The sequence below is a fragment of the Trachurus trachurus genome (genome assembly GCF_905171665.1).
Source record: "Trachurus trachurus genome assembly, chromosome: 13".
NCBI classification, from domain to species: Eukaryota; Metazoa; Chordata; class Actinopteri; order Carangiformes; family Carangidae; genus Trachurus; species Trachurus trachurus.
The window spans coordinates 27,444,509-27,467,910 of NC_139892.1; the positions used below are offsets into that span (position 1 = coordinate 27,444,509).

Here is a 23,402-nt window from a genome sequence, read left to right on the forward strand (position 1 = left end):
AGCAGTTAGTGACTGATGTTAAATCACCAGTGAGTGGAATTCAAGGTGGCAAAGAGTAACATCACAAAATTAGTTTATTAGAAGGGATTTTTTTTTAATCACACAGGGTGCTGTTGAGAACAGCCACAGCAGATCCACAGGCATTGTAGAGAGATAAATGTGGCAGAGGCTTTGAACTCCTCAGACCATCAGGCTTTAGAAGGACTCAGTCCACAAGCCAAGGCAAGGACAAAACAAGCGTTGGGGAGAGCTGGACACCGTGACGGGAAGACCCTCGACACTGCTGAGAGGGAAAGAAGGACAGAGAGCAAAGATGAGAGGAAACTACAGAGGCACAGAGCTTTGGCCATCAGGGGTTTGGGCTGCGATGTGGCCAGTCACTATCTAGTTGACTAACAAAGGATTAGAGCAGAGCTCAGACTCCATTCAAGGCGCAGTGGGGGAAGCTTTGGACTGACCAGCTAAGTATGAGGGGATGAGGGAAGTCTGAAGCAGGGTGTAGAGAAAATAGTGAAACCTGGACTACAGCTTGACTGGGGCTGGGTAGAAGCAGGCAGTGGCTTATCAAAGATATACTGGCATCAGAGTACCACAGTAAGAATACACAGTACATTATAATACAAAAATCGGTGCCTACAGTAAAGCAAAACCATATCAACACACTCTAGATCCCAGATGTTGTGAATTTATCACCAAGATGCTATTTAACATGCTGATCAAACTCAGCACTCATCATTGCTGAAAGCAAAGCATTTGCTCCCTGCTGTTTTCAAGCCTTCTTTTTTTTTTTTTTTTTTTTGGGGGGGGGGGGGTTGTACACCCTGCCTGTAAAGAACAACACCACCAAAATAGTAATAATTACAAGTCTATGACATTCCAATTAGGAGAAATTAGATGCTTTTCCTTGGCAGCTCCACTTTCATTTGGGCTTCGAGCACAGGTGTATGGGTAGGCCTATTAGTAAAAAAAAAAAACTCCATTCTGTTTGTGCATCTTTAAAAACTAAAAAGTCATCAATATTACTTCAGTCACAAGCTCAGCCTCACAAACAAGTCTAAAAAGCCTCAGGATTAAAGAGTAATCAAAATATCCCAATAACACCAGAAGTGAACTTTTATTTTCCAAAGGTTAAAATCGTCTTGTACAGTAACAATAATTCTGCTTCTTACCAGACAGTGGTTTCCACTTGGCTGTCGTTCAGCTGGTGATAGTCCAGCTGAGCAAAGAGCGGGAAGAGCACCTGGATTCCACCAATGGAGTGGATGGCACTGTGGATGGAGTGAGTCACTGTGGCTTTCACATCCTGTGAGGAAAATATAAAACCCATAAACCATACCAGTATGAATGAGAACCTGAGCAATGTGCACTGTTAGAGATGGCTTAATGGGTTGAGTAACTGACCTGTAGCATAAGGGCGTGCGGTGAGTGCACAAAGATGGAGGCATTTTCTTTAGGCGAGGATTCCAGGCAGAGCTGGGCATCAGTGGCCTTGGCATTATAGGTGAAGGCAATGGAACTAGCCAATTTGCCATCATACAACACCAGTTTGTGATGCTCTGCTAAGTGGATATCGCTCTCTGACTTGAACTTAAATGTGCTCTGGAAAAGAAAGAGAAAATGAGGGAGAAGGAGCGATAAAGACGGAGATCGAGAGAGTGAGAGTGAGTAGCTCTTTCCTGCACATGTACCCTATCAGTGTCTCTTGGGTATTATCTCTTAATTATAACTTGATTAAAAAATATCCATTCAAGAATGAAAAATGACAAGATAAATGCTTTTTTTGTGTCAGTAATCGCACATTCCTAGAGGTCAGGATTTCTTCCTTGACACTTGGTACATTAGGGTCTATCAATATGTTGAAAAAGCATGTTCTGCATTGATGAAAAGCAATCCTTTGTACCTCCATCACTCTGAAACGCTGCAATCAGCAGCACAAATCAACAGTGTGTTTGCTTTTTCGTGACATACGCAATTGTTTTCAACACTGAAAAGCAAATATGTTTTCAAAAAATAATTTCTTTGCGTCAGTGCAACACAATTAATGAGTTTGTGTCAGCGCAAGAAGTGAAATGAAGTTTAAGTATGGTGCTGCATTACTTAAGAAAAACAACATTCAAAGTGCAAGAAAATAACAAAGCACGGCAAACTATTAAAAAGAATACATTTGTCTTTGACAGTAGAAACATTTTGATGATTAATTTCATTTGTGTTTTACTTTGAACATTTAAGCGTCCCTTTATGTTGACATGGCCCTTTGATGAAAATTTTGACAGCGTACAATTATTAAGAACAACACCGGCTTCTGAGAATGAGAGCTATGGTTCTTTGATACCACATATGTATTTGTTTACCTGCATTAATTTAATCCAGCCAGTCACCCGGTTTACTTTTTACCCTGCTCTGGAGCAATTCAAAGCCAAGTACACTCACTGCTGAATTACTATGAGGAGGATACAGTGAAATGGAAAAAGGCTGCAGACACGATGTGCCATCATTATAGTCACACAGTAAGAATTTTACCAATGCATACTTTTTTTTTTTGAAGAAATATTTTGCTGTTCAAATATGCTTTGCAAACACAATGTGACTGAAAATTGACAGCCAACAAATAAGACTGAGTCAAAACACTGTGCAAATACTTATTGAGATCACAATAGACTAGAGTTTGATCAAATTTATTGAATTTCAGCCCTCATCCACCCCCCACCCTCATCTCAGAGATGGAGGAAAAACTGCAATGCCTTCGCATCCAGCAGAGATTCATTTATAGGCACTAACATCATGACTATTTTTGCCTGTAATTCTCATGAAGACCAAATGGGATAAACTGGTCTTAAAATTGTGTTTATGCTTTCCCCAAAATGTCTCTATGGCTGTGTTAAAAGTCCAACAGCTTCCATTCGTAGTGGCTCAGTAGCACGTTCACTATGGCAAACATAACAAATAGCTGATCGATAACAGACAAGTCTTAAATTACTAGATCCATTAGCTGTTGACAGATAAGCTGAATTAATCTGTCAATGCAGTGTGAACGGAATATGCTTAATAAGGAAATCAATTCCTTTAATCAGGAGTACTGAATTATTAATTGACCAGAGAAATGTTTTCCCTTGGACAACAAGTGCTTCTTTGTTCTGGAGTCGCTGTAGAAAAATATAGCAGCAAAACAAGGAAACAGAGCTCATTACTAAAAAGGTCTCTAAATAACGGCTGCTTGTTTTTCACTTAAGGATAAAATGTCTAAAAAGTTGAGTTGTCACTTGTACGTAACGATTGTGCATTCTTTTCTTGAGTGCCTCTGAAGTGAAGAATTTCAAGTAGGTGGAAACCTTTTTAAGCTTTTAGGATACACATGCTGATGTCAGTATAGTAAGATCCTTCAACTTACGATTTCAACATTTCACTTAGAGCAAATTAATTTTTTCCAAATAATGGCGGTCAAATTCCTTGTGTTTGGACAGCCAGGATATCACTTCCTTTGGGACAGGGATTTTTAGGGAAAGAAAAAATTGAAAATAAATCTGCAAAGAAACTTGATTTGTTTGTGTGTTGAAAACATTCCTATTTTTATTTTATTCTACACATGCATAGATTTTAATTTCTCATAGAGTTATTTTACAGGTTTATAAAGGTTGATTCACAACTGCAAATTCTGAAATAATTTTGTTTTCATTGTTTTATAATCACATGATCTTTCTGGACCTACTATGAGCCCATACTTGCCTGCATTATTTCAACCAAAGTTTTACAGGGAACTACGAGGGTTGAGTTCTACTGTATTTAATGACATAGCTCGCTTCAGTCAGATGATAAAAAAGTCTAAGAGGTATTCTGTACATCTGCTGTGATCAAGTCTTCGCAGCCAGCATGCATCTCATCATGCAGTCTCTAACATCCTTCAAAAGGTCCTACTCATACTGTAGAACCCAAGTGACAAGAAATAACAAGCACCATTGCCCTGTGAAAATAACGATCTCCTGGGTTCTTGCTTACAAACTCTGTAGCATGTCAGCGTTGTCCCACAGAGCACAGAGAATCTGAATACAGTTCCTCCTTTCTCTCGTAGCGTCAAACGCTATGAGTGACTGGGGGCATCCCCACATGTGCCCTCAAGAGAAAGGCAGGCAGCGCAAGAGCTGGGGACACCCCCCTGTGTTACCTGTGGTCTGCAGAATCAAATAGTACAGTCAATAAGACAATTTCCAGGTAAAGAGATCAAATGTTTTCTAAATATGCACTACAAATTACTTTAACTTATTGTGCAAATTATTTTTGTATATTTGAGAGCTGATAGTTGAAGAATCAAAATGGAGAAAAAGGCTGTTTTCTGATTAGGACCTCAACAACGTTGGCTTCTCTACAGTTGGGAGGGAAGGAAATCCCTGCCATGCTGACTTAAGTTGTCGACAAAAATGTTCACCCCAAGCTGTCATCCTCACCTGTGACCTCCAGGCTCCTTCTAAGGAAAAACATCCTAAAATAACCCCCAGGCATTTGTTTTTGCTTAAGACTTTTTTGAATTAGATTTCAAAAATCCTCCCCATGTGTGTGTCACATACAACATTATTCAACATGTTCTATTGTGGGAACTTTGTGGGGCATATACAGTGCATTCTAGTTGTAAATGTTGCTCTATTGACATCTTGGAGCCACTTACTACAAATATGCATTATATCTCAGATGTTTCTGACACCTGTGTGCTTGTCTTGTAATGTTCTACATCAGTTACTGCATTACTGCACGGCCCCTACACAGAGATAACATTTGTCTTCCCTGACAAGGAAGGAACAGGGCTGGGCAGCTCCTCACTCTCTTCTACAGCAGTCTGTGGTGCATACTGCAGAGCAGCATTGGCACTAATTCAATGGGCTAATCTGCCTCACGTAGAACACATATGGTCGTGACGATAGAGGGCACGCACAGAAATAAGTCTAAGAGCATGGCATCATAGGAGAAGACATAAAGTCATGGCTTAATTGTTTTGACTGGCCAGCTCAGTGACTAAATATTTGTGTTTGGTGAAGTTGTCACTGGATATTGGTGTGACATACAGTATCTGACTTCATGAGTGCAGACTGGGCTATTTCACTGAGCTGGACACATTCGTCTTTTGGGTTGTGTTTGCCAGTGTCTGTGGCAGATTTACATTTCTTCATCCAGTGTACAGCTCACAAAATCATAAAGCAATTCTCTTATTGACACATAATATTGGACTGCAACATTTGATTCATATACAGTATATATATATATGTATATCATTATGAAAAATACATTTTGACCACACGGTTTGAATTTTTTTTTTTGGTCAACATCATTGGTGATTTGTTGTGTATGCAGAGCCTGCATGTCACTCACCAGCAATAAACACTGCACCACAGACTTTGCTTGTAGATTAGTCGTGGGAAATGAGAACTGTGCGATTTTTCCTTTTAAATATAAAAAAAAGCTGTAGCATGACATGGTTGAATGACTTTGTCCTACTTGACATTGCGTGTCCTGCTGTGTGACTATTGCCCACGCTCTCGCAATGACAATGCTGAAGTGATATATTGTGCAGCCCTGGTAACAATCCTTCAGCCATCAATTTCCTAGACTTTCCCAAAGCTTATGAACTCTGCTAAAACCGCGACAATGAATGACAGCCTGATATGACACTGACTGCTGTCAGCGTTAGTGTCTGTAGACCCACCACCGCCCCTTGATGCTATCTCTGGCTGGGGATATCTCAAGTCGTCAGTCATAGAAACAGCAATATACAGCAGTTGTTTGTTACATTAAATGCAATAACCTGATGTTTGTGTCAGTTCAGTGTCGCAATTTCAAATAGAGCAGTGTGAAAGGAGCCAGAGGAACAGATTCTACCAACAGGTCTGTCACATTTATAACATTAAAAGCAGATGATATATGAGAAACAGTAACCCTAAGCAGCAGTAATCTCTGCTCCTCAACTAACTGAAGAAGTTACAGTTATATTCAATACACTCTGAGCAAGGGAAAGTGTGTCAAGCATCAAACATGGATGAGAAGACCATGGATCAGAAAATAAATCATACATCAGCTCAGATGTTCGTTCTTCATCTGTAGAAATGAGCTGTGGTGAAACAGATATGTACAGAGTGCATCAGATCTATGTTGTGATCTGCTGCACTCAGACTCTTCTCAATTAAAACTGACAGGCCTCTCGTCACCTAGACGACACTCCCATTACAACAATCAATCAGTGGGCCTGACAACTCCCTGACCTTCCCCCTCAACTCACCTGGCTGGCTCTATCACACTCAACATTACCAACACTGTTCACAGCTTCATCAATTGCGGGTAATTGTCTCCCCAGGACACGAGCTTCATTATTTTGTGAAATCTGAAGGATTGATCCCTCTGTGTGTTCGCTCTCTAATAGAGGGTCCAGAACCACAATTAAGGAAGGAAACGGCAAGTCACCAGCCATTAGCACAACGACTAAACAATGAGTTCTCCTGTGAATCCTCAGGCTTTCATAGACCTAGATTGAAATCACAAACACCCTTCTCATAATAATCAACAGTTTATCTGTTACTTTGTATTCTGTGGCATCAAGCTATTACGTATGATTTCCTCTCGCCATAAAACAGACCTCATTTTGTCGAGAAAAAAAAGAAAAAAAAAGAGGCTAGAGAGAAAAGAGAGCTGGTGTAAAATGGCCAGATATGTAAAATGTCTAAGACATATCTTGTGTTCAAGATTAACACTGAGGGAAAAGCAGCACTTTGTGAACATCAGAGGTAAAGAGAAATAGTTTGGGAGCGAAAGAGCAATAAGAATATCCTGAGGACACACCTTGTATCATATTGAAGATCAGTGGAGATCAAGATGAGAGAATAAATAATATGAATTATTACAACTAATATTATGAAGAAGAAAAAATGCAAATTTAGCATTGTGTTTGTATGCTAAACAGTTAAAGCTGAATCTCCCCCCTGGGTAGGTTAGCATCTTTCTACATTCACAACCACTCCACTGGTCTTTGTCAAGAGGCTTTGAGCGCTTCACCTGCAGCAGCTGATGGAAGTCGGCTCAGGGCTCTATCCCCTTGGAGCGCCTGCTGCTTCCATCTGTGAATTGTGCCATTATTCCCCAGAAGTAGGTAATTTATGTAGCTGTTTATCTGGGAGGAAAACCTTCGCTCCCAGGATGGAGACACAAGGCAGAGGAACGGTGGCAGGGCAGCGCTGGGCATTGATTTCACAGATTGATAGGTAATGCAGACTGCTTACATGTAATCTAATTCAGTCACCCTCAAGTACGTACCTTGTAGCCTGGCCCAAGCTGATGAATTGCAAATATCTGTGCGGGATTGAGGGCTTCGCTGAATACGTAGACGGCTCCTAGCTGCCCACAGAATACTCTGTTAGCGTCTGCCGTCTCCGAGGACCCGAGGAAGCACTTATCATAACTCTACAGAGGGAGAGATAAATAAAGAGAGGCTACTTCACTTTGTTCTTTGGGAATACAGAAATAAATAACCAAATTCACACTGAATTAGGCAGAGGGGGAAAAAGTGAGAGATTTTGTTCTTTTGTTTTTAGTTCTATTTTTGTAATTGACATATGAGTTGTTGTATTGTTTCAGTGTTTACCTTGACAATTCCCTGCTGGAAAGATGAAAACAATGTCCCTGATATACGAGGATGTTAAACCGCAATATAACCCCAGGGGTAGTAAGAATGTGTGCTGGGATTACACTATAAAACTGAAGGATACTTTAAAGCATCAGCAGCATATTACATAACAGCTGTAAGGAAATGGTCAGTATGAGGACAAGTGGAAATGTGAAGGAAAACGATCAGATTCAAAATTCAGCTCACATTTAACACATTTTTTATCGATACTCAATGTCCGCACTTGTCCATGTGTCTGTGTTATGGTTTCAGGTGTCTGTGTGATTCAGCTGTCACAGGGGAAAAAAAGTTTAAAGCCGCCTCATGGTGAACTTTGTCTACTTCAGTTGTGGGAAAATTCCTCCACGAGAAACTATCCATCACAGATAAAGGCAGCTTCACTTAATGCCTTGGAATATTTCATGAACACTTATATCGACACCTGTGATTTGTGCAGCCTCCCCTTGAACACATAGCTACAGCATGAAGCACACCTTTGAAAATGTGTCTCATCTGTGCAAGTGTGAATTGCTTTTTAAATCCGTTCCACAGAGCCGGTTTGATTTGACTCAGCCAAGCAAACATGGAAATAACATGTTAAACCTTCACTTGCAATCTTGTCTTACATTTTAAATGAGAACTCTTCAGTGTGATGATGTTCGGATACATATGATGTGCACATACATACAGTATAGCTACTCTGATTTAACCATTTTTCACTCCATACATAAATCTGTCCTCAAACGTCTTACATTCCATCTTCCATTCTGCTGCAGCACAATTCTGTGACAAATGGATATTCCATTTAAGACTGAAACGCTGGTCATATTTCTGAGAGAAATCCATGTCGATATGGTGAAACTCATTTTGCTCAATGAACACTGAAGATGTACTGTATTCTTTTTCCTCTCAACATTTGCAGCCATTCCAAACATCAATGGTGCAGCTTCAGTCTCTGCTGTGCCAATAAACATCAAAACAGGGGAATAAAAAAAAGGGCATTAGCGAGGGGGAGTAACAAAGGAGTGTTCTTACATCATTGGTGTTGACGTGCCATGCCATGTCTCCATAAGAAACGAGCTGTCCATTTACGTAGCATCTGATTTCACTGTTTCTCCAGCGGCTGTAGATGTGAACGATACTGATCATGTACCACTGCAGGTGAGGAGAGAACCAGGTTGAAAAGATTTAGTAAATGAGCGACAGAACAGGTGACTTATTGAGTGGATCCATGAAGAACTTTATAACTATTATCAAAACTAGCAACATTTCAAATATTTGCTTCTTTTAAAATCAGGAAATGCAGATGAATCAACCATGACGTTTGCTACCTAATGTTGTGAAGTCTCGAGTGGAAGAAAGTGAATAATAGATTAGAGGAAAGGCTGAGAGGAGGCAAATGGAGTCATTTTTCAGTCTGCACAAAGCCACATCACTGGCACCTTGGGAGGATGACAATGACACTGGCTAATTCAGAGATGAAACACTGACTACAGCCAGAAGTCAAGTGGGAGCAAATATCTCACAGATAGTGATTACAATACTGATTACTAAAAAAACTGTACTGTATATGTTAACATTTTTTTCATGTTTCCTAAAAATTCTAAGGGTATACACATGCATTAATATGTGAACTTTAAGGAGAAAAGGTGTTTGCGCTCTTACTCACTGTCCAAAAAAGAAACTCTATTTCCAGGTGCGTAGGCCAACAAACATTTAGGACAACAGGAAAAAGCTTGCACACTGATCAAAAATGGGAATGTCCACTAGAGAGATTGACGGATGTAAAAAATATTTAATGGTCCATCAAAAATAATAGAAAAGTGCAACCACGGTGATGAAATAAAAATAAGGAAACAAAACTAACTAAGACAAAAACCTTTCCGCCTACACAGCCATCTTCAGTCTGTCGGCAGACCATTCATTTTTTTTTTTTTTTTTTTTGCATCCGTCAATCTCTCTAGTGGACATTCCCATTTTTGATCAGTGTGCAAGCTTTTTCCTGTTGTCCAACATGTGAACTTTAACATAACCAAAAAGAATTGCAGTTTTCTCTTTCTTTTTTTTTAAGTAAAGGCAATTGGCAAAAACAATGAAAAGGTTGATTGTACTGATTTCCACAAATATCCTTTTTGTCTGTTTTGCAAGTCAATAGGATTTTGTTTTATCATTGTGCATATGAATAAAATAAAAAAATAAAATAAATAGGATGAAACATACTGAGTTACTGTGTATGAAGTAATAATTTCACTGCTTTGCTCATATCTTCTGATGAAAACCTCAGGATATATGATTCTTTCATACAGTACCCTTTGGGGCAGCAGTTTATTTTTTCAAGTTCTCTGTTTTTTTTATCCTAGGATTTATCTCACATGCTGTGCTGCTGATGCAGCAGTAAGTGTACTGATGTCAGTTCTTTTGGTTTAACACTGAAGCCCCAACCAAATATTTCTCCCTACTCAGATCATTTCTTGCCTTTTTTGAATTGCAAAGTTGATAAAGAAGTGCTCAGTTTGGCCTCGAGTCCAAACATCAGGTGCACAAAGAAACACTACAGAGTGAAAGGGAACTATTACGCCTCATATGATATTGTCATAGAATAGAATAGGTCAATCAGATGGCCTTTGCAAAGGAATTAAACTGTGGTATATGAAAAACTGTGCACAAGGTGTGCAACAACCTTCCAATAGTGAGTATATACAGTAGAAATCTTTACATTTATTTTTTACCAAACAACTAATTAATATACACTTCCACATTAGGAAATTAATCCATTAATAAGCCATTAAACGTATACTGTACCATAATAATATTCTCAAGTTTCTAAGAAAACAGCAGACAAATCATTCCTTTAAACAATATGACTTTTCTCTGTCATTTTGAATCAATGCTCTGTAAATCTGTAAAGCTTTCTTGCTGTCATGAAACAATGTTAAGTGCAAAACACTGGCACAACCAACAGTAGGCTACAATCTGTCTATCTCCTGTGTGACTATGTAGTATTTATTGTTCTGACCTAGCAGTCAAAGGTAAGGACAATTAAAAAAGGATTCATGGCTGAGGGGAAGAGTGCAAGCTGCCGGGAGATCATTTAGAAAGGCACTTATCCACAGATGTCTGAACCCCAGATCAATTACAAATTTCAACATGTGCTTTTTTCTTTTAGGAACTTCTATGACACGATTGGTGCGCAGTAGGAGTGGGATAAATAGTTGTTCCCAGGTGTTATGTGAAGGCTCTAATTGTTTGATACGTACTTTAAGACAGTTTTACTTCGCTGCAGGGACAGAAATGCTTCTCTGACATTCCACGCTTAATTAAGTTTCATTTTCTCGTCTACATTTACATCCAATTACACCTGTAAGACTCCTCTGAGGGTCTTCATGTTCATGTGCAGACGCATGCAATTTTGTAATGTCAATAAAATAACAGGTGGCAGGAAGGGAGTCAGCAGGGGGAGGTTTAGCTGAAAGTGCAGGGTGTTTAAAAGAGCAGCATCATTTATGAGAAGTAAGACCTTTATCTTTTTTCTCTCATCTCAGGCCACATGTCTGTAACTCAGTGTTCATCATGGAATTCGTGTACAGAGGTGGTTTGCTTAACTTATACACAACTTATATAACTTATAACCAGTACATCATATTAATAAACAAAGCACCATATACATGAATCTTTGTAGAAATTAAAGATATATACTTTTTTAATTATTATAAAAAGGCTTTCAAAACACTGAAACATAGCCTTTGTTGCCTGTCCCCACAGCCAAACGCTATATTTTACCACAATGAATAATGAATATAATCCTTCTAAAATCTCATTTTTTTTTTACATATTAGTGTGACTTCATATTCTATCTACACTTATAAAACTTTTTTTAAATAAAAATGTCATTACAAATTCACATTTTAGTCCCGTCCCCAGGTTTTCACTCAGTGCTGTTACCCAAACACATTCCCCCCTCTAAAAATTTTGGAACATTCCACCAGTGACAAGTTCTGCAGGAAGTGACATCATTTGGGTCTTCTGAAAGTCATGGGAAGACCTAAATTAAATTCTCTCATTTATTTTTCCTTAAATTTAATGATATTGTAGCTGTGTCAGCGACGGTAACTGCCTTTTTTTTTTTTTTTTTTTTTACCAAATGTTTTTCCAGTTATGAAATTGTTTCCTCCAAAAATTAAGAAAAAACACTTTATTTTTACATTCATATTGGTTCCATCAGTTGTCTGATTGCTTAATAAAATAGGCTACATGTATGTACTGTATGTGGTTCATATTCTTTAAAACATGGTTTTAAAATGGCATTTGAGTTTTGATAACAGCACAGAAAAAAATGCAATGATAATAAACTTTCAAAAGTTGCAATAAATTCAATAAAGTAGCCTGAGATTGACCAGTACTCATTTTGAATGAGTAAATGTGTATATTAATAAATTCTATACTGATATGGAATGAAAAATGAAGTTTAAGTTTGAAGAGTTACAACGAGCAAATGGCACTCTTTTGGTGGAATGACCCACATACACAGCCACAGCATTATAGCTGAAACTCATAAGTGAAAACTAAAGCAGTGGTCCTACCTTTCTGGGCTGGAAATCATACTTCACACAATGCTGGAAACCTTTTCCTTTAGATTTCAGTGACGTCACAATCAAGCAGTTACCAACAAAATGTGCAGAGTAGCCGATGCCCTTGCTGGTGCGAAAGCTGTAAACAAAGAAGTGCACGGTAATTATACTTGGCTACACGCTTAATTCGGTAAACATAATCAATCATAATCATAAGTAGGATAAAATACATTTCATTAAAATGTATCCCATTTTGTGCTTTTAAATGTTCCTACAGATATTTCCTACACTGCCAAACCATTAACTGAAGTCTAATAGCTGCTTCCTTCCTCATAATAGCATCGGGGGTCAACCAAATTTTTTGAATGCATTGAGCAATGTAGGCACAAAGCAATTTGCAGGAATAATTGAGAGGTAGCTCTAATTGTTATGAGTATGTATGATATTGTGCTTATCCATTCAAAGCAGGAAAATACCTGAGGTGAGACTAAAACGCAGGCAAATTGTGCAGACATGGAAAAGAATGTAAGAGGCAAAAAACACGTACTTGATGGGCACACTTTAGTGATGTTGCCAGGGTCTAATCCCTCTATTATGATTGTCCTTACTCCGCAGATAATACATAAATGAAATTTTAGTAGAGGGAATGCCACCTGTATACAATATGAGGAGACCCTGTGCAGCACGCACACACACACACACACACACACACACACACACACTAGTTCTCTTTTCTTTCCCTGTATGCTCTGGACATCTTTTTCACTGCTGACATGTATTCACTACACTCCTACATTTCTTAAGGTCTATAACAGTCTGTCACCTTCAAAGCCCCCCGCACCCCACCACCCACTGGGATCATCTAAAACAAGCAGACCTCTTTGTCATGGCAGATAAAGAGCATAGACTTTTATATTGTGGGGTGCTTGCTACTGTGGACATGCCTGCCTGTGATCACACACACATCAGGTGGAAAGCTGTAACCTTGGTCCGCTTTCTGAAGATACAATTCTTTTGTGTTGTCTACATGCCCTGCCACTGAGCTGTGAGGTCCTTGGAGAAATGCATAAACAGGATTAGCCTGCCATATCTCACCTTTTTTTTGACACTGTCAGTAAGGAATGGCTGCCACATGAAAACCAACAACTTAGCTGAGCCAGTGCTTCCTTTGCTTTCTTTCTGACATTACACAACACAGGAATGCAGAACAAGTCCTTCAAATTTGAGTGAATTGTTTAATTCAAACGGTGTGATTCAACTAAAGCAATCTCAGTCGGCTGAAGATAAACAGTGAACCAAGTGTTATGTCTGACCAATTAATGGGAACAGTCTTCCTCGTTAGCCACCTCTACTTTTTCATCTTTATTATCCACTCGCTCTTTGCTTTCCCTCTCACAATTCTTTTATATGCCCCATTGTTTTCCGTGATTATCTCCCAAGGCTCCTCTTACAAACAGCGAAGAACAGCATCTGAACATCACGGCACTTGTGGGTTATTGATTTTAGCCGTAATTACCCACAAGCCCATGCAAGAGGCTAGAATGTGAGCCTTATGTGGCAGATATTCAAATCTAAATTAATACCTCCACAGTGCCTCCCACTGCAGCCGTCCACCTCTGTAACAGCCAGTACCAGTCATTGTAGTTCATGCTTCCATGGTTTTTAATCTCAATAATCTGACCTAATTCCCTTCTCTTCTGAATTAATTCATGAACATTTTCTGAAAAAAATAGCCTTTTCACAAACCACATTACATAAGTGTTGAAAAATGTAAAACTACTTTAACCTTGAAAAACAAGTTTGAGTCATAATCTGCTTAGATAGGAAAATCACTGTAGGTCACAGAGTATCAGACAGCGTATTGCTTTGTCAAATCGTATTACCATCATGTGGTTGTATGTCTCCTCCAACCAGTCAACTTGCACCCATGGCTGTGCAGACTCATATGCTATTTGCAGTGGGGACTTTGAAGGAATTCAATAAAAGTTATTGAGTGTATTTTCTGTTAAAATGGAAGGTATCAATATACTTAAAGCAGATATCAGTGGAATGTTTTTGTTAATATAAGTCCTAAATAGTCCTATTTTCCGTCAGCAATCACTTACATGAAGTATTTCAGCCTAAACACGAGTCTCTCCGTCACTCTGCTCTGCTGTAACCCGAGGAGAAAATTTTCCTTGTGGGATACAAGTGTTATCCAATGAGGAGAGAGAACGGCATGAAGGGCTGTGTGTGCAGCCAAGGGATGCGCGTGAATGTGGTGACGTAGCACGAGGACCAATTGATGCCTGACAAGGGCGGGGGCTGCTAACTCATGGTGCGTTCAAAGAAACTCGTACTTTGTGTTTTTCCTTCCTGTGAAGTCATACCAGTTCGATCTGGTACGAGTTCACGGGTCGGAAGTTACGAGTGGCCGTTATAGGGAACTTTCACAGACAACAGGATGGTAAAAACACGAGCTACGGGTTACCTGGAACGCTACCAAGTCGTAGTTGTGACTTGAAGCTGTAACTTACGGTTTCAAAAGCCTGCCTTGAACGCAGCATTAGCCGAAACGGCCGTGAAGCTGATATCTGCTTTAAGTATGATTCGACCGAATCATTTCCAAAGAGAAACATGCTGTCCTCACTATTTTTGCCACACATCTTCAACAGTGGAACCAATCCACACATTTGCCATAGTTTCAATGTGGGCACTCGAGATTAGTGTCATGACATGAACATGAAATGTAATTAAAACATAATTCAATCCTATTATAACATTCTGGCAAAATCAGCATATGAATTCTGAGTTATTGCTAAAAACATGTTAATGAGGCGACTTTGACCTTTGTTCACAAAAATACAAACAGGTCATCCTTGAATCCAAGTGAATATGTGTACGAAATTGGGCAAAAACAGGAAAAAAATTGGGGCAGACAGATTGATTGATTGATGCAGGTACGGACTCATGACAACCCAAAAACATAATGCCTCCAGCCACAGCTGTCGTCGGTACGCTGGCATAATAAAGCTGCTAGTGCCTTTATAGGTCTCTGCTGAGGGGTAATGATTTCTCCTACAAAGCTAAAGCAATTAGATTGATGAAAAACAAGAAAGTGTAATCTTCTTCTCTTTGACATCATATATAGACTTAGAGCGCCATGTGAGAGAGTTGGGGGTGTGTTGAGGACACTGGAAACTGGAAACACAAAGGTATGTCACAGATTACCCACCAGTAGAGATATGGTTTGTCCTTGTCAACGTTGATGTTATTCAAGGGATCCATTCTGAACCAGGTGTTGAATGTAAATCCATTCTGATAAGGCCACTTGGCAATAGGAGGTAAAGCGATGGCCTGGGACAAAATAAAAACATGAGACAAAATCATGCAGTGTGGGAGATAATAGTTCAAAATGTAAATTCAAAGAAATATTACCTAAAGTCCCACTGATGTCCAACATGACTGAATCTTCTTCAACTGATTAATCAATTTATAAAATCAGATTAGCGCAGCAAATACTGTATGTAGTGTCCTGTCCTGGTATTTGCTATGTGATTGCCAGTTGTTATGGGTCAGCTGCCCATTATAAATCCTCTGCATGTTGGATATTTTTGATGTCCAGCCTCTTTGAAAGTTGAATGTATATCTGCATTTGGGTAATCGCTATAATTCTGCAGGGAGTAATTTAGTACAACCCCTAAACCATAAATGAACACAGACTTAATAACTTAGTTTAATCATCATGCTTTGGCACGATGCAAAAGATACAAAGGTGCTGACCACTGTAGCAAGAATACTGTCACAGGCTTCCCATTGCCTACCATGTTTCTGGTCACTCGCGCTGTGTCCACTCCAAAGATGAACAGATATCACATAGTATCAGCTCTGGACCCAATCTATTTTCTCACACCATCTACCTTACACAGTGTGTTAGTTGCTCAAGTTTTCTCATGCTTAAAGCCTTTAATTCATATGTAGTCTTGGCACTCTCATTACACATGTGTACAGTACTTGTTGCAGCAATATACACAGAATGTTACAAATCAATGACAGACCTTTGTAAAGCTCAGCAGAAATAAGAGATATGTTTCTTTATATGAGAATTTGGTGAACACAGTATGCATGTTTGATTACTGTGCACCAAAATAAATCGTTTTTTTTCTGAATTATTATGTACGGATTAAATTCTCAGTTGTTTTAGCCCTATAACCTGCAGGGCTCCATAAAAATGCACAAACACATGTCGTTTTAAAATTGAATTTAAAATGGAAGATGGTGAAAGCTTACTGCTGCACTGCGACCAGGAAAGTTGAAGAAGGCATCTGGACCATGTCTCTGGGGCATCTGATTCAGCACTGACAACATTTTGACGGCATGCTTCGGCTGCACAGGTGGCAAAGAATAAAACAGAGTAACAACAAAATGCTAAAGACTTTCTCTATGACCATTTGGACCGCAGTCAATACGCTGTCAGTTACCACACTCACTCTTTCTGCAGCTAGTCAATTACAGAACAAGCCCCAAACAGATCAGTGCAATGGCTCTCCGGGGGGAACTCAAGTGACAGTGTCAAACCAATACACACTTCTGTCCAACTGGCTGCATCTGGTCCCTGGTATCACTTACCCAGAGGCCTCCCTCTCCTCGCAGCATGCTGAACAGCAACTTCAGTTCTTTCACCGTGATGCTGTAGCTGGCTAGCACTCCCAACGTGTCCACTAGCAGGTCTTTAAAGACAGGACAGAATGTACATATTACCAAAAATACACACACAGACGCATAAACATGAGGAGAGAAGGTTTCATTATCAAAATCAGCTACATTTTACATTATAATTTCCCCACACCGCAGAGAAGGTCTTCATGGCACAGTATAAGGTATTTACTATATGCATCAACTCCCAAGATAAAATAAAACACTGTTTCTTTAGATTAACTTCATTCTGACTGAGTTCAATGTCTGTGAAATTTCATAAAATTTATCACAGAATCACTTCCACAACAATTAAATTGAAACTGATTTAAAAGTCATGGCTATGTGGTAAATTGTTTAACAGTGTCACAGCAGGGAAACACATTTAGATTTAATCAGCTGAAATACATTTTACAAGTTTCACAAGGTATTGATGTCATTTCAAAGTCACCTCGACGTCCACAGACAAAAGTACTATGAGCTGAATAGAAATTTGAAGGACTCATTGCAGAATGGCCTGTATATATCTTACAGCAATACTAGTTTTAGACTGCAGTGTTCATAGTGTCTCATTGTAATGTCAGACCACAGTGGTAGCAGCTGTAACGCTGTTTTTAATTTAACCATTCATTTGAGATGCTCTACTGATGCTTATTCATGAATAAAGTGTAGGCCGAGGGGAAAGTCTGACCTGATGCAAAACAGCAGAGATCAGATTTCAATGCAAATGTCAATAAGTTCAGTTAAAAAAAGAATTACAAGTACTAAATGTAAAGTACTTATCTCTTTATGTTTTAAGAAGGTATTCAATTCACCTCTGCTATTCAGCACTGTTTTACTTGTGCATGAGTTTGTTAACATCATTACAACACAGTTGTTCTCCAGATGGATCTTGCAGGTACAGTAGAAATTAGCTTTTTCCATCGAAAATCTATACTGACTATGTCCTGTTTAATGTAACTCAAAATTCAGATCTATTAAAAGATATGGAGAAGTAGTTTTGTTGCCCGACTGAAACCAAGAGGGACGAACCAATGACTGTGGAACTTGCTGGACATCAACATGATAAGGATCAATCTGAAAATGAACACGCATGTGTCGCCATTGCTGCTGGGCAAAACACTGTTATCATTACCTGCAATCATGTCTTCCACCGAGCTCATTTTGAGCAGCACCTGCTGGATGAGGCCCACCTCAGTGCTTGTTTGCAGGTTTCGAACACTTTTTCGCAGGATGGCGGTGAACATGCTCCAGATTTCAGCCTGACAGGTGACATCACAGTGCTCCAGCAGCTCCACCATGCAGCCCATGCTTTCCGCATCCTGGATAATGAAGTTTGTCTCCATATCAAACTCACCGCCAACCAACTGCAGAAAAAGATGCGACAGTCAGATATGGAACATTTAAAAAAGACAGGATTTTTTAAAAACTTTCCTGTGTTGTAAAATTATATTTGGTGTTCAGCTGATGTAATGCTCCCGCTTGGAGCGACGTGGATTAAATTTAACTTACAGGCCGAGCGCTGCAGTTTGACCCGGCTTTCAACCCTGTTCTTGATAGTTTTTTTTCTCTGAGGGGAAATTAACCAAGAGGACCCTTTCACATATTTTCCAGGTCAGTACTCTGATGTTAAAGGGCTGGCCGGCACTGGAAGAAGAAAGTGGAGATCTCTTTCCTTTTTAAAGGGTTTTGATCCGAATTTAAGCACCCATGAAAATAAAACTGCCTGGCATTTAATGAAAAGAAGAGGAGAGGGCCGTCCACACAGCCACACTGCTCCTTTTGAGTCACAAAAGATAATCACTATTAAGAAAGTAGAAAACAACAATCAATAACAGAGTTCTTCAAGACCAACAAGCATGAAATTAGCCCTCTAAAGAACCGCATGGTCTATATGGAGAGAGCACTGACAACAACTTGCTGTTGGGCATCAAAGCAAGCAGGTGGAAAATGAGCCTAGATACCCGCTACACATTACTGTGATTGACAGGTAATAGCTCAGTGAGATCAAAAGCAGCCTAAAGTAGTGAAAAGAGACTGGTCCTTGGAGGTATAAATCCAGCCTCAGCTCAATCATCATCAGATCTCTGTGCAATTACATTACAATGATGCGTGTCACCGGACTGTTTGGACTTGAAGATTTGAGAGACAGTCTTTCTGGTTGCTGTGTAGATAAAAAATAAAGTTAAACTCCACAAAAGCTTGGGGTTTTAATCTCTCTCAAGCATAACACACCTCACTTTGCATTTAAAAAAAGAAGAGGTGCTGCAGCTGCACCAATGTAAAAAAAAAAAAAAAAAAAAACCTAATTAAACACGGTGAAGTTTCTGCATTCAACTATTATTGCAGGTATGTAGATCCAAGTGATGTAAGCAGAGAAATCAATCTTAAAGCCATTTGCTACATATTTTGAGAACCACTTTAATGCTGAAATCCGGCCTGAATAGCAGACATCTTGATCAATGAGCACAGAGAGCAGAGTCATTGTTCAGTGAGGCACTAACAGCAACAGGGATTCACAGCTTGAAAACTCATGGGGTGAAGGTAATATGCAGTCTGTGACCAAAATGTGCAGAAGAGTCCTATATAGCTATGCAGGTTGTAACAAGTTTGTCATCTAAATATAGTCGCTATGCTAAGTGATATGGGAAATGATCAGACTGGTGGAAAGCTTGTTATCAGTATGGAGACGATCCTCAATGCCAAACTGCCGGCTCCCTCCACCACCTGCCTGACGCCATCATGCATTCACTCAATCACAGTAAACAAATTCGAGGTAACCTGGCAGTGTGCTCGCCATAAGAAATATTGCTGAGGACAAAAACCTAATAATGGAGTCGATACAGCTCCTGTCAAGCTCCCCTCCGCTTTAAGATCATTTATAAATCGCAGCGAAGGTGCAAATGTCTGCCCGTCGGAGATGAATAACAAAAAGTTTGTATTCAGTTAAGTGTCATGAGAAAGTCAAACAGTTCAAAGTGTTCAGGACTGATAAACTGTGCTGTTTTCAGGGATTAACAACTTCCCCCACTACCATCGTGTGTGTGTATATGGTTATTTCTTTGTGTCATCAAGGACACCAATATATCAGGAGATAATGAAGAGGAGACTTTTTATGGATCCAGAGGCTGTCAGGGTTATTTGTTTAAAACTAAGTTACTATCAGCAGACAAAGGCTCTCTCCTGTTGCAGCCATCGTGATGAACATAACCCAATATTACATGCAAGGATGAGAGAGCCATGAGGTCTAGACTAAACCTCATCATTGTGCAGTGCTATTGCCATTAATCACACTATTCACAGGCACGCCACAATCCTGAGAAGTGGTGTAATTGCAGATTCAGATCCCCAGGACAATTTTCACCCATTATGCTACAAGAGGTAAATAAAGACATGAAATCACTGATTACACACTTAACACACCGAGAGCAGAGCCTCTGTGAGCCACATAAAAACTCTCAATAAATCAATGCAGAGTTTGAATACCACTTAATTTCAGTGATGTCAACCCTGTAATCAATGTTATGTTCAAAAGCAAATTCTTTGTATAAAGGAGCAAACTGCTCAGCCGATTCAGACAAAATGAATGAAAAGTGAAAACAATTTCAAAGTGGCATAAATGTTCGGACTCCTTGCTGTGGTACTTAGCTCGGGTGGCTCTTGATTACCTATGAGATGTTTCTACATGTTGATTAGACTCAACCTGTGGTAAACTCAGCTGATTGAACGGGATTTGGAAAGGCTCACACCTGTCTTAATAGGGTGTCACAGCTGAGGATGCATAACAGAGTAAAAAAAAAAAAAAAGCCATGAGGTCAGAGGAACTGCATTCAAAGCTCCAAACACAGGATTGTGCCAAGGAAGGCACAGATCTGAGAAGCATACAAAAAATGTCTGCTGCTGCACTGAAGCTTCCCAAGAGCAAAGCCTCCATAGTTGTTACGGCCCCGGCTGCTGCCAGAGAGAAGGCATTAAAATGTATAGAGAGGTAAGTGGTTGATACACATAACCTACCATACTATACCATGATCACAATGGCCCTGTTCACACTCTCGCACTCTCACTCTCTCCCTCTCTCTTCAACTTCATAAGTATATAGAATAAAACTTAAGAAAAACGAAATAAAAAAAAGAATTGTTTATGTGTGCGGGTGTGTTTAAAATAATAAACAATAATAAGATAATAAGTGATATCAATAAACATCAGAAATAAATGAGATAAACAGTACATTGAAACATTTCTTGATGTGTGACATGCAGTGACATACTCTCCTGCCAGTTCTATAGCAGAGCTCTCTCTCTCTCTCTCTCTCTCTCTGCAGTCTACTGTACAGCCAAACCTTTGCTACAACACAGCTTTTATTCTGTTTTCTTTGGGGTGTTCAGATTCAATCAATTGGACGTGAAAGCAAAGATGTACGTAAGCATGTTCCCGCAGTGGACTGAGCAGGTCTGACAACACCAGAAACTAAAAGGTTTAACAGTATCAAAGTAAAAATCGTGGGCGTGGCATGAAGAACGCCATTGTAACAATTATTTCTTAAGCTATGTACACATTTGAATAAAAAATGGTTGGGTTGGCAAGAACTGCTTGTTTCATTAGGAACAAATGGCCACGCTAAATAAGTTTCAGAGTTTCACTGCAGAGATGGATAACCTGCCAGAAAGACAACAATCTCTGTAACACTCCATTAATTAGCCCTTGTTGGTGGAGTAGCCAGACAGATTCCACCCCTAAATCAAAGGCATGTGGCCGCCTGCCTGAGGTTCACTTAATGATAGTAAACCTGACAGCACAAGATCAACATATTCTGTTGTCTGTTGGGGGGGGGGACATGTAAGTGGCCTGGATGCCATGTGGCAAACCAAGCAGCAGAAAACAGCCATGGCTCATCAGCTATAGCTAATAGTGTTCCAACAAACAAGACGATGATGGCAGCAGTGTAACCAACAGGACATAGCTGCAGTGGCTTCATGACAGGAGTGTGAATACCAGTCACCCAGACACCGGACAAGGTCTGGACTAGCTGAACCTTTTTGAAAATACGTGGAGGGACTGACTGCATCTCTGTACCACCCAACCTAATAGGAGCTGAGAGCATCTCTATAAGAACGCCAGACAGAGCACAAAAACATGGTGAGCTAGATAGTAAAAGCATGGAGGAATTAAAGGTGTGATGGCAGCAAATGGAGCTGTCAGGGAGTAATAAAGAGACTAAAAGTCTAAATAAAGGAGACATTTCTCTGTTTCATCTACTAAATGTGCAACATTTTCAACATTTCTAAATATCTTTTTTACTTGGTAATTTGGGTCTGTATCACTTCTGAATGTATCTGCCACAGCCGTGCATTTGAAATTTCCCTTGGCATAACATTTTCAGTAGTTTCTTAGTCAGGCAGTGCTGGAGGCACTTCAAATTTGTTACACTAAACCTCCTTATACAGCTGTCTAATGATTGCCATGGTAAAGTCAGTGGGTGTCTTTTACAGTTTCATTTAACACAGAGACAAAACATGCAATATGAATTTTCCCTCCCTCCGAAACTCCACTGTAAGAATTAAATGTTTCATTTTCTTTCTGACTCCCTGCTGGCTCTCCAGGACTTATCTAAAATACCATTACAGCATGAAACACTGACAGTGAGAGAATGTGACTGTACCCTCATTTATTTTGCGCCTATCTCTGACTTCTTCTCCTGATGGTTCCTGATGATAGAGCGCTGCTAGCCCTGGTCTGTTTACCACAGTTAAACCCGACGGCAGCTCAGTGTACTGGGGAGACTGCGCTCCTCTCCTAAATCCTTCCTCACTGAGACTCTGAATTGATACCACTATCAGCCATCTGCACAATAAAACTCCTGCTCTGGGAAAAACACACATGTCATAAATTGACATGCAAATGAGTCGGGACTTTCAAAGACGCAAACATTAATTTAACAATATCACAATAAGACACATTTACTACTGGGCTACTGCATTGAAATGTAAATATGTTTCTCAGTGGGAATTTGAATCTATGAATTAATTAAAGTCTTTATTATAGCCTATAAGCCTGTCCCTGTACATTTACACTACAACTACAATCTCATTAAAATAGCATCAGATGGATTGGTATAAAGACAAGTGAGAATCATATTTTGCATTCTGCAGGAGTTACTGCTAGATTTATCCTGCCATGTGGTCCCCATGTTGCCACGAATCTGCCACTCAATCTGTGTAATGCCTGAGTTGTTCACAGCTGCCATTATAACCGATGATTTTAAAGCTGACTTGATTTTTCACATCAACAATTCAAATCATCAAACAAGGTTACATGTGTACAAGTCTCAGGCATTTTTTTAGAGTTAATTGATATTATGATGATGGCACCCTCAGAGTTCATTCATCCATACGGCAAAGATGACTTTAGGTGTGTATTGTCTTTGTAGCTAGGAGATACCCAGTCATACCCTGTTTTCTGTCTTTGTGTCTCACTTACAGGTATACATTTAATGGGCTCTGACTGAAGTCTTTCAGGTGTTACGA

General features: G+C 39.6%; 1 protein-coding gene across 3 annotated transcripts in view; it reads right to left on the minus strand.

Moving 5' to 3' along the window:
* The window catches only part of nbeab (neurobeachin b), a gene marked incomplete at both ends in the record, with an annotated part of 208,339 nt that overhangs the window by 122,627 nt on the left and 62,310 nt on the right, over positions 1 to 23,402 (minus strand). For all 3 annotated transcript variants that reach the window (XM_083984901.1, XM_083984900.1, XM_083984899.1), the window contains 9 exons: positions 1,170 to 1,303; positions 1,402 to 1,599; positions 7,288 to 7,434; positions 8,672 to 8,791; positions 12,217 to 12,343; positions 15,419 to 15,540; positions 16,474 to 16,569; positions 16,813 to 16,913; positions 18,014 to 18,245. In XM_083984901.1, the coding sequence (XP_083841027.1) occupies positions 1,170 to 1,303; positions 1,402 to 1,599; positions 7,288 to 7,434; positions 8,672 to 8,791; positions 12,217 to 12,343; positions 15,419 to 15,540; positions 16,474 to 16,569; positions 16,813 to 16,913; positions 18,014 to 18,245 (1,277 nt within the window). The remainder of the gene's footprint in view (positions 1 to 1,169; positions 1,304 to 1,401; positions 1,600 to 7,287; positions 7,435 to 8,671; positions 8,792 to 12,216; positions 12,344 to 15,418; positions 15,541 to 16,473; positions 16,570 to 16,812; positions 16,914 to 18,013; positions 18,246 to 23,402) is intronic.